Source organism: Falco punctatus, assembly GCF_963210335.1.
Source record: "Falco punctatus genome assembly, chromosome: 13".
NCBI lineage: Eukaryota > Metazoa > Chordata > Aves > Falconiformes > Falconidae > Falco > Falco punctatus.
Window position 1 is genome coordinate 1,461,871 of NC_137593.1, and position 12,633 is coordinate 1,474,503.

General features: G+C 42.2%; 1 protein-coding gene across 2 annotated transcripts in view; it reads left to right on the forward strand.

The window, feature by feature from the left end:
* The first annotated feature begins 296 nt into the window (after nt 1-296).
* MME (membrane metalloendopeptidase) overlaps nt 297-12,633 on the forward strand; it is a 55,531-nt gene continuing 43,194 nt past the window's right edge. Inside the window, exons 1-3 of one of the 2 annotated variants that reach the window (XM_080410201.1) lie at nt 297-1,481; nt 4,672-4,841; nt 6,242-6,277. In XM_080410201.1, the coding sequence (XP_080266327.1) occupies nt 4,682-4,841; nt 6,242-6,277 (196 nt within the window). In that variant the 5' untranslated portion in view covers nt 297-1,481; nt 4,672-4,681. The remainder of the gene's footprint in view (nt 1,482-4,671; nt 4,842-6,241; nt 6,278-12,633) is intronic. The other variant, XM_080410202.1, reaches the window with a different exon arrangement.

Here is a 12,633-nt window from a genome sequence, read left to right on the forward strand (position 1 = left end):
CCCTGCTCCTGCCTGTAAGAGAATGAAGTATTTTTGTTCTCTAGACTTTTTGAAATGTTTTTCTTGCCTATTTTTGGTACTTCTATTGCCTTTTCTCTTTGGGGAATAAAACCTTATTTGTTCTTGTTCCTTCTTCAGATGCTTATTTTGTAGAAATGCCTCATTTTTACAGCTAATGCTCTGTTAATACCTTATCAGCCTCCCCTCTTCATTGCATCTGCTCTGCGGATCATTTGCTGTGCAGTTTCATAAAGAAGTCAGTATTCAGTTTCCACTTTTCTTAGAGAAGGAGGAATGTTGCCCCTCTCAAGCAGCAGACATTTTAGCATGTGTAGCTGGTCATAAAAGATTTCAGAAATTTCAGCTGCCATTTCTGCCTCAGAGGTAATAAAGGTGCTTTTAGGAAGGCAGCAAAAGTGAGTGTGATACCTGGTTTGAGCGAGAGGAATGACAGCAACTCATATTGTTTCTTCTGATGTTTGCCAATTTGTTAGTAAAAATGAAACTTGGGAAGAAGGAAAGAAATATCTTTTGATGTTTGGTTGGCTGGGAAATCTTATGACAGAGGTTGGAGCTGCCTCTCCGTGCAAGAAGTCACAGCTGTCTCCCTCCTGAGAAGAAATCACTCAGTGAATGAGGATACAGGATCTTGCAGAGTGTATGTGACTGCATTAATTTGACAAAGGCAATGAGTCTGCATGGAAACAGGCACCAAGCGTTGCAGACATGCAGCCGCTAACCTGCCCTGTGCATCATCTCTTTCCTTCTCTTGAACTGACGGGAAAGAAATGAAAAGCCAGAGAAAGGAGGCAGGTGCAGGCTGCTGCTCAGCTGTCGCTTTGCGTGCGGCCTCGGTGCCTTCCACTGCCCTGCGCAGCAGCGCGGCAGGCAGGGGTGGCCTCCCGAGCCCGCGGTCCCGGCCGGGAATGGGGCAGCTACCCCGGACACTGCGCTGCTCCGCACCGCCTGTCTCCCGGGCGGCGCCTCCTTCTCCCTCCTCTACCTAAGCGCTCGGGGAGACTTCGCGAGGTGAAGAGCGTGGTTTGTGACTGTCGGGGTGGGGGGGCTTGTTTGTTTCCTGCCCCATCGCATTTTTATGATCGCAAGGAGGAAGGAGCCTTCAGGTCACCCGGAGAACTGCTCGTCCGGCAGCCCGCAAACAAGGGCTCCTTTGATTGCCAGCAGCTTCGCTCTGCGGCGGCAGCGGCCGGCAGCCGGCGCGGGGAGCGGGGAGCGCCCTGGGCTTTGATGTCCCGGCGATGCCGGCGCCCCGCGCCCCTGCTGCTGCCCGCGGGCGGGCCGGGCGCTGAGCCCCGCCGGCGGCCGCCCGGCGCCCCGCCAGCCTAAGCCTGCGCGCCGCCTTCCCCCGGGACCCGCGGGCGCTGCCCCGCCGGCTCGGGGCGCCCCGCGCCGCCTCCGCCCGGCGCTGCTCGGGGATGCGTTTGGCGGCCCCGGGGCCGGACCCCTCCGAGCGCCAGCCGGTGAGTACGGGGAGCGGGGCTGGGGGAGCGGGGCGGGCGCGGCGCCGGGACGGGCGGGCGGACGGGTCCCCGCACGGCTCCATGCCCCGGCCGTCCGGCGGGGATTCCCACCGCCCCCAGGTTAGAACCCTCCCCAGCGTGCGCGCTCGGGGCGCCGGGCGCTCGGGCCCGGGGCGGCGTGCCGTCGCGGCCGGGCTGCGGCTCGGGCCGGGCTCCGGCCGCGGGGCGCGTCTCGTCGGGCAGCGCAACGAGCCCCGGGACGCCGAGGCGTCCCGGGCGGGGCTGAACCGGCGTGCGCTCCTCAGCTGCGGCGGGAGCCGAGCGCCCTCCCGGCGCGGCCCGGCCGGCTGCAGCCCGCGGCGGCCCCGGCCCGGCGGCCCCTCCCCGCCCGGGGCGGCCCCGGCCCGCCGGGCCCGCGGCGCCACCCAGCGGAGCGGGAGCCCGCGCCCGGGGCTGCCGGCGGGCGGCAGCGGGGAGAGGGGCAGCCCGGGGACCGGGCGGGCTGGCGCCGTTGCCCGTGGCGCTGCCGAGCCGGCCCTGCCGCTGGTCTCCTGCTTCTGCCGTGCCGGGGGTAGCTCATCCGCACAGTAGGCGCCACAGAAGTTATTCAGCAAAGGGAAGCGTGCCTGTGGCGTGCTGCGTTTTCTGTAGGGACTGCGCTGAGCACCGAGCAAGCCGCAAGTCGGCTTTAACGTACACATCCCAAGAAGATAAGCTAATGCAGTAACTCTCTCTACCACCTAGACCAGGATGGGTCAACATAGTATCAGCTCTCTGCTGTATCTCAGCTTTAGCAGGCGTAGCGGGGACCACAGAAACCAGAAGAGAAATGTAAGAAAACCATAATACCTAGGCTTCTGTCTGCTTAAATTATTCTTACAGTTTTGCTGTGCTTGCGCTTAGCACATAAGGCAGCTTTTACCTGGTGTTCTTTAATGCAGAGGGGATAAGTTTTAAATAACTGAAGTAAAAATTTGTCAGTGGGATGCCTTTAAATGTAAGGAACAATCCTGCAGGAACAGAAAGATTAGCTCACTTGGAAAAACTTAGCTGACTGTAAGGAACATATTTGTAAGGAACATGAAAGGTGCAGCATTTTTTGCTGCTCTAATAAACTGTTATTGGTGCTCTAAAACCACCATCAGAGTCAGAAGATAAGCATCATTTCTTATATTAGGCTTCACATATTCAGAGGATTCTGGGGACCAGTCAGCATTTAGTCAATATAAGTAACATCTTTCGCTGTTCAGTATGACTGAAAGTCATAGTAAGGAAGAAGGATATAATGGTTACTTTGCTTTTTTATTACCTATAAATTTATAGCTCACAGTTAATGCCGAGCAAATTTCTCTATGTAGCTCTTTTACATGGTTCTGTGGGATTTCAGTCCTGTGTCTCAGAAACCACTTGCTAATTTGACCAAAAACCCACTCTTCAGAGAAAAATAGCAACTTGTGAGTAACATGAAAACTGTTGTAATGATCCCTATAAGTTTGGAAGGGCAGGGGCTGGGCAGACCTTGCAGGATTCCAGCCTCCTGAGCCACAGAAGGCATGTGATTCTGGCACTGCCAGTCGCTTCATGCATTTTGATGTCCAGGGAGTAGTGACAAAAAGGGAGATGAGACACAAATAAAATGTTCTCTCATTTGTCTAGAGAAACAGTGTTATCGAGACAGCGTCTAGGGATCCACTGAGAGTTATTGTGTAAACTCGTGGAACACAAAATCTCTGTTTACTGAAGTCTGTTAATACTGATTTATTTGACATCTTTATTAATAAGCATACACGCTTTAGTGGCATGTTTTTGCAGTGGCAGAGCTAGCATTCTAGGTGAGGTGGACATCAAAGAGAGGAAGAAATTATTGGAAACTAAGGAATGTGAATCAGGCAGAAACAGAAGTTCCAGATGGAAAGCAAAGACTGGTTGTCTGAAAGATTGTAGCAGCTTGAGGAGACACAGATACAAACCAGCAATACAGCTAAACCAGTTTAATTAAAGTTCAAGTTTTTTACTTGAATGGATGCAGAAACTAAGAAGGGTTCCCTTACTGCTGCTACACCGACTTCCAGAGAGTGGGGGGGGGGGGGGGGGGGGGAAGGGTGTAATGAGTACTAAAGGACTTGAATGCCCTGAGCTGCACCACTGGTTGACCTCCTTGTGAGTAGTCTGGTGAATGTAGGTGTTTACATTATTTATCCCAGTGGAATTCTCGTATTCTTCCCCATTGAATGGAAAGGGTGTGTACTCTCATCTGTCAATGCAAAGATCCCCAGGAAATGTTGTAAATAGAAACTGTTGAGTTTTCATTGTGAAATACTGAGAAATACATTGTTGTATGTATAGGAATTCAAATCTCTGTCAGCAGAGGAAAATAGGGCCCTAAGTAAGTGGGAGAAGATGAAGAGACAGCAAAGGACTGAGTACTGCAAAAGGTGGCCAGGTTGCCTCTACAGAGTAACAGAAATACAATCTTAAAATCACATCCACGTTGCGTGAGTGAGTGTGAGTCCATTCATACTCCCACCAGTTTTGCATATATGTGTATAGATGCTCCTAGTTTACAGTGTTCTAACTCAAAAGAGAGGCTCGGTCACACTTCTATAAAAAATTACTCTGAAGACTCACTATCTTCAGTGTGAATTTGATAGGCTCCCAGCAGAGCCTGAATTATTTTCTTTTTCCCTAGAGTCACCTGTAAAGCTGTAGTCAAGAGTTACTTGCATAATATTTTAAGGAATGACAGTGAAGCACAATGGCATATTTTGACCTTTGTCATTAGATAAGTAATTGGCAGATAAAGTTAATATTTATTCAAGCAGGGAGACTTGCTTTTTGCCCTCTTATGAACTCCTGTACCATCGTACAAGATTAAACCACACGTGTACGTTTTTAAAACAGGGTTTGGTTTCTCGGCTTTCCTTTTCTGTTTGGTGGGCTCTTCATGTGAAGGAAAGTAACTTTTCTCTGTAAATGACAAGTGGTGAATGGTTCATACTTGTGTGTGTGTGCGCGCAGACGTGTGAGAGGGGGAAAGAATTTTTAACTTCATGACTGACATTCTAGTAGTGTTATAAATTATTTGAAAACTCACCTAGAAAACATCTTTGTTGCTGTGCAGTTGAGGAGCCAGTTTCAAGACCTATGACTTGGTGTAAGTCCTCCAATGAATTTCCCTTTTACTTTTCAGACGCTGGGTTATGGGCAAGTCGGAAAGCCAGATGGATATAACTGAAATGAATACTCCAAAACCAAAGAAGAAACTGCGATGGAGTGCCCTGGAAATAGGGCTAGCTGTTGTAGTGATTCTGCTAGCCATTGTAGCAATCACAATGATAGTTCTTTATGCAACATATGATGGTGAGTACACGTTAACTGTCTTTCAGTGTACAAATACATAGGGATATGGAAGTATTTTAAGAAATTATGAAAAAAATTTGTAATAAATGGAATCTAGATGTTAGTAAAAAAAAAAGAAGTTACATTATATTAAAATGTTGTATTAGAAAAGACTGTGTTGCATGGTGTATATAGCAATGCTTACATAAACCATTACAAAAATAAATGCAGTCAGATCAGAATTATTTGCCTGATAATAGAAAATTGTACCTTACCCAGTGTGTAAAATTAGATGATGAATAACTGTCACATCATAAGCATATTTCGTATGTATGTCACTAGACAGCCTGACACAATTTATGAAATGTAAAGCTGCATCCACACTTAATTCTTGCTGGACACTGACACAAAACTGCTTATTTCCAACAAGGACTCTATACATTCATTTGTTCATACAAACTTGTGGTAAACACAAAACAACTGCTTGTTCTAACTTAGCAATACCTCTGTTTGCAATTAATGCTTCAGTAAGCAAAAATGTCTACGAAATACAACCCTGCCGAAGAAAGCCAAATTACAGTGTTTCCTCCATATTCCTATATATGTATGAAACCCCTACTTTCTGCTTTTACAGGCTCTTGCAGCAAAGCCTCTTTGAGTGTAGTCATACTAAGAGGTTTTGTGATTCAGCAGCCATACCAAAATATTTGAAAATAAATACTCTGATAATTTTTGGAAAAAATAATACAGAGAAACTAGAATTTCCACTTGGGGTCAAACGAGAATGTTTCCATATATTGGAAATGAAATGTTTTGTTTCATTTTAAAGTACTTAATTTTGTTTAAACTTTTTTTATTATAGTCTAGTTCAATTATGGAATGGAAAAATGCCATCCTGAAATGAAAAACTAAAAAATGTTTTATTTCTAAGTCTCAAAAGGAAACATTTTGATGTTCCTGCAGCTTTTGTTTTGTTTGGAAGACTTCAGAGTGAATGTCTCAGCATTTTTGTGTAATTCCTCCAAAATCTTCTTGCCATTGTAAGGTATTGCTAAATTTAAACTGACTTTGCAACTGTCCTCACTCAGTCCATGTACTATTTTTCTTTAAATTTCTTCTTTGTTACAAAAATAATATTTTGACCACCTCTGATTGATAGGACATTTTCCTCTGATGACTACAAAAATTCCATATGATGAGTGACTAGCACTGAATGACCCTAAAAGGACGAAGATCATGGTATTTTTAGAGTCTGATCTTATAAATATTCACTTACTGAGTGTAAGATGTCCATTCATCTTTATCTTACTGTACACTGCAATTAAATGCAATTCTGAAGTGACTGTCAATAAAAATAATATTTACAGTAGGTTTTATTGTATTGACATTCAGTAAAGAATTATGATTTTACTGTCTTTTAGATGGGGTTTGCAAAACATCGGACTGTATAAAGTCAGGTAAGAATGAAAATATATACCTTCTAAATTAATTTATGTATTTTTAAACATAATTACCACCATGTAATGTCCCCATCTAACTGCAGACATGTACGGCACATTAAGGCTTGGGATCTTTTACCCCAAATAATTTTCTTAGCATAGTTCTACAAATGTAAAATCTTGTTCTGTCAGATCTTACAAAGTGATCAGGGTCTGGCTAGTTTAAGACTTAAGACTCTCCAAAGAATGCCTCCAGCTTCAGAAAATGCTTTAAGTCAATCAGAAGATGGCTCTTCCCCACACCCATCTCCAAGTCAGAACTCAAGCCGAGGCTATGTCTCTAAAGAAGGTGCATTAAAAGAAAGTCTTGACCATTGGTAGCTGCCATGTTACTGTTTGAGGAGATGCAATATTAATCTTCATGTTAAAAAAAAAATCAGAATTTTATAGTCTGACAAGCTAAATTCATCCTTTAATAGCAACTGTATAAACATTCTTAATTTACATCCTGAACTCTACTAGAAAGCTACTAAAACGCATCAGAGAAATACTGAATTCCATATTATATATACTCTTCTAGGAAGTGGTAGTTTATCCATGCTTTCCCTTTCTCACCTATAGTTCCTTCTTTCTGTTTTCTCCTCCAGATCAATTAGTGCTGGTTTCCCTTTTTTGCCCAATTTACTTCTACATGTCCCTGTTCTCTTTATAACACTACCTCCGCCTCATTAATACAGACTTATCCTAGGCTTGGAAGCAGCCTCTCTCTCTCACGTATGTGCCAACATACATTTCAAAGCGACTCTATGCCAGCTCTGCCCTGTTTTCTCCTTTCATGCCATCTTCCATGGTCAAACAGTTGACAGTTCTTCATGCCCTTGCAGCAGTCTTCTCCACGTCAGGAGGAGAGCCCTACATTGCCAATGTGTAACCACCTTGTCATATCCGTATACCCCCTGTAACAGGGCTCTTCTGATTATGTGTTTTTCTGGGAGGCTTCTGAGGGTGTGACCCCTGAAGTCACTCTCTTGGTGTTCCTTTCTGGCAGGCATTCCTCTTTTGCTTTTTCCACCCCTGTAGAATAACTGGGCCACACAGTTCATGAAGGCTGTGGCCAAGTCACAGAAGGTGGCAAGAAACCTAAAACACAAGCTCAGAACATGGATCGTTTCCCAGCACCTACACTGTGACCTCTCAGCTTACCAAGCAAACATCTAGCTTTTTGTTCAGCCTTGGTAACCTCCCATTGAACAGCATCATAAACATTTTAACAGCTGTTATCTTCATATAAGGTGGAACTCGTAACTTCTATGTAGATTCTGTACATCATGACTGGCCCCTCTGGAAGTTAAAAGACAGCCCTAGGAGAAGCAAGACACCCAGTATGTCAGTAGGAGACACAGAAAAGGTGGTGAGGAATCAAAAATGATTTGACAATCAACATACAAGAAAAATGTATATGCTTGCAAGCAAAGTGTATGCAATTTAGGTACAGTTGTTAAGGATTCTGAGGTATACAGCACCCATGGAGAGCTTCCAAAAGTTTTTGATTCATAGTCCCCATTTAGACTTGCATACATGCCAGAAACAGTGGAGAAAGGTCATTTTATTGGTTTTCTTACTGCCATGGGACTACTTGTTTTAGGGCTCATCTTAGACAGTAGCCAAGGTGGCTAGGGTAGTTGCTCCCACACTTCAGTCCTGCTGGAGCCATCCACTGGTGAAGCCCCAAGGCAGTCTGTTGTCTCAATAACTGCACATTGTCATCAGCACAGCCTAGGTATCTTACAGGATTTATTTCGCATGGTCATCACTGTCTTTTAGTTATACTTCCAAGGTGTTTTTCTGCCACCATGAAAGCTCATGCTGTGGTTTGTAAAAATGATCTAATTACTTATCTTACTTGATTATTTTTTTTTTTTAATCTCTGAGGATGCTCATTTTCAGCTAAATAAGCATCCCTTTTTAAAAGAAGTTCAGATAGACCCTGTAATGGCAAATGAACTCAAAAAGAAAAGCAGTAGAAGGTTTGGAGAAATGAGGCATAATGTAAACTGAAGATCTAGCAAGAAGTGGCTAAATGAATTAAGCAGAATAGTTTCACTTTTTTATGCTTCTGGTAGAACATTTAACAGCACACAAATACTTAAGGGAATAATTAAACATTCTTACTGAATGTTATATTCTCAATACAGAAGTAAAATTGTGAAAGGATTACAGTAAAGACATTAATGGGAAAACAGCAGGCTTACAAAATTACATAACAGGGTGAAGAAGGAGTATTAAAAAAAATATAGATTGTCTCGGTTCAACAGAGAAAATCACAAAATATAAAATGAGAAAAAAGGGTAAACAGACTAAAAGGTGCCCAAATTAGAAAGGTACAGTGTGGTTCCAATGTCATAATCTCTTTTCACTTTTTATTAAATACAACTTTATTTTATTCACACATTTCTTTCATTTATTCACTATCGTCTGCTCCATGTTCTACAAATTGCCTATTTCAAACATTAAAAGAATACATCCTAAAGAAATCGTGAGAATTCAGTCCCAAAACATGTAAAATGCCAGGGCAATGCTATAAATGTATTCTATGAAAATGTTTTCTACTGTCAGGAAAATGAGTTCTGTATCACAGAGCTTTTCTGTAAGCCACATTCTGCTGCCCCTATATAGGACATGGAAACTGACCCACTGCAGACAGGGGAACTGCTCTTGTGAGTAACTGCTACTACATGTGCAAGAACTGCACACTCCAGCCCGGAAGACATACAATTTACAACCAGGCAAAAAGTAGCTTTTGTATTTTAGCAGGTGTTAATACTTGGTATTTACATACCATACTGTAAGAGTCCTGGGAGGCAACCAGTGCAGCCCATTAAGTTATAGTGTTTGTAATTAAGTTTTAGCTGTGGGGCTGTACTTCAAATAAGATCTAAACAGATGCAAAAGCAATTATGTCAAACTGGAACACTTACTTCTGACCATATTATCTGTAGCATTAGTATGTGTTTCTGCATAGCAAGGGTCAGTTACCAGCAGCAGCTAAAAATGTGCATGGTCTGTTACGACTGCTGTCTCCATGAAGCCCTGCCATGCAGGAAGCAGTTAGGGTCAGGGAGCCCCCCCCCCACACCTCCCCTCCCCCGAGAAGTGTGGATGTGCCAGCCCTTACAGAACTGTCAGTTCCACACACTGCATCTGTCTGTAAGTGATTTAGAATGGGTAGCTCAAAGCAAAGTTGGGAAGGAAATGGCCAGTTTGGATTTAAAACTGTTATTTACTAACTGAGGCAGGATTTCCACGTCCCACTGTGGTATAATGCATTTAAGGTAGAAATTGCTATAGAAGTGTTGAGCCTTCTCCACACTTAAACGGCCATTAAATGAAATGAAGTCAGATTATGAAAAGGGGAAGCAAGTGTTGGTAAGGACATAATCACCCAGAAGACTTGTTTGATTAGGGGGTCGCTAGAGTGAGTTCTTGGCTCCGGAAGCAGAACACACTGAATCAGGACCACAGAATGGTTAGCTGGAATTTGCTTCTCAGGGCTCCAAGAGCTTTAAAAATAGTTCAAAGAGTTTGTCAGATTCGTATAATTTAGTAAAAAATAATATTTAAAAAATGTAAAGTGCTTAAATCAGAGAAATAAACTGTATTATTGCTGTTTAACAATAATCTTGCTGGGATTAACCTACAAGTTTAACACTGCTTCAAATCAGAATTTCATAAAAGTTCCCTTTTTAATTTGGCTGCTTCTTCCAGACCATGTAGGATAACACATAGGAAAAGTTAGGCAGATAGATAAAGATAGAAAGCAAGAACTCTTAACTTTGGAAAATTTATTGTGATCTTTCAAGAAATATAATTAGGAATAGACTTTAAGTGAAACGGTAATGCCTTACACCAGAACTCACCAATACTATGACAGTTTTTTAGCAGTTAATTTCAAAATTTTGCCATAGGTACAAGCCACTGAAAAAGAATAAAGTGAAGATGCTGACAGGATTTATAGTATGTTTAATAGAAAAGCTTCAAATAAATGACCAGAAGAAAAAATGTAATGAAAATTCGATGTGGGTAAAATAACAGTAACTGCATAATAATGTTATCAAGGTTTGTGAAATCCATTGCAGTGTAGCACATAAAGTTACCATGTAATTTGTATATTTGAGCAGTTTTTTGAATAAGCTGGCATACTGTGCTAATTTTCCCGAGCTCAGACAGCACAGGCTGATGAGAATGGGGAATTTTGATCTCTCTCATATAATTTTCACCTAGGTAAGCATATTGTGATTCTCCTATATCATCCCCAGGTCACTGATTTTTATGTCAGCTTATATTACTTTATTTGTAAGCTATTAAAACAACAACTGGTAATCAGAAGTACTATAATAAAATTAATCATTAAAAGTAATTGAGGTAAGGCTGTTCTTCAGTGACAGTTAGGAAATGGAATAAACAAGTGAGAACAGGAACAAACCCAAACACTGGTTCATCAAAGCAATACTGAGGACTAATAAAAAGTGTACCATGTATTATCTGTATTTGTATATGTACAAATTAACCTGTATTAGAATTAAAATAAAAAATATCCATCAGTCTCACACTTCTTATTTCCACAGCAAAAATGTCTCGGGATGTACAGCCATGAACTTAATATAAAACTTCGAGCACAAGTATCAATTTATTAATAACTTAGAGCATAACTTAGGATTCTGTGCAGCCTAATTGGTCCCACTGACTTTGACAGGGCAATTCATGTGTCATTATGCTTCTAGGCTTGGTTGATAACAAAATCACATTTCATATCCATGGTATCAGCCAAATAAGGAATGGTTATCCTGGGGTTCAGATGCAAATTACAACCTTGAGGAGAGTATTCTTCAGGAAAATACTTAATACCTGTATTTTGCATGAAGCCCTAAGTGAAAACTACAGTTTCTGTGACTGAGCTCTTTCTGTTTGCAGTATCTGAACTTCTAGTTTTGTTAAAACTTGATGAGCTAATATTGGCTAGCCTGGACTTTACAGCAGAAAAGTTATGATAGATGATTATTTTTGTGTGACAGCAGCAGGCAAGGAAGATTAAACAGATGCTAGCAACAAACAGACTAGCAACCTGGTTCCATAGTTAAAGCAAGATTTGATATTACATAGACTGGTAATAATTTCTCAAATTTTTGGAAGATGTGGATTTTTGTTGGGTTTTGTTGTTTGGGTTTTGGGTTTTTTTGCAAAAGTGACAAGACAGTGGATGAGGGCCATCTTTTCTTGGTGTCAGAAGATTTCTCTGTGAAACTTGCCTGCCAACCCATTCCAGCATTTTTTCTTATTTCTGTATGTGCCCGTTGCCAGTTGTCCAAGTTTACTGGCAGGGGGGACATTCCTTGCTGTAATAGACCGGACAGTAGGACTGGATGATTGACTTTCTCAAGAACGGGTACAAAGCAAATGCCAAACTTAGTAAAAGCATGACTGAATTTCCCAATCTCTGGCTGTTGGCATGATGCTGTATCCTTTCAAATTGAAGTCAGTCTGCAATTGACTTAAGAAGGAAAAGAATTGGGTGCTATGTATTGTACCTATTTCTGCAGTGATTTTTATGCTACTTAAGCAGTCCAAAATTGAAATTGCATGTGTTCATGGCCTTTTCCATCTGCCAAGTACTGGAACATCGTAAAACCATCAGATGTTGGCCTAAAATGTAACACTCATAAGCCAACTGAAGATCTCAAGAAAAACGGGGAGAGGCAAATCAACATAAATACTATACTCCGTCTATCCACTTCTCATTTCCACCAGCAAAAGAGACATGGAAAATATTGAAAATAGTGGAGAAATAACTGTAAATATTTGACTTACCCACATGGGAGGAATGAACACTTGAAATCACAAGCCTCACCATTTACTAAAAATAATGTCTGAAAGGATATTCATTATCCCGGGGAATTCAGAGGTATCGCTAGTCCTTGCTTGATTCCTAGCATCTCTCCTTTCTATGAGAGACTTTGTGCTAGCATGCTAGTGGTAAAAGCAGTCTAGGTGGAAGAGGAATACAAAAAAGAAAAAAACACAGAAGGTTGGTGAACACCAGTTGGGAAACTGTCATGAAGTAGTAAGATTTCACTAGTGAATCCCATGTCACGATCAGTCAGTGACTGGTTAGTCTTTGACAAGCCACTTCAGGAAGGTCAATAAGGATAGCAAGAGGCAGTAGCAATTCCAGAAGAAAATCAGTGTAGATTCAGGAAAGCATTAATAGGAGAACTTCCCTGACTCAAACTTAAATGGTACAACAAAATCATTCTTTCATTGAAATAGATTGGATTCAGCTGACCCTACATCATACTTAATTACTTAAATTACATTAC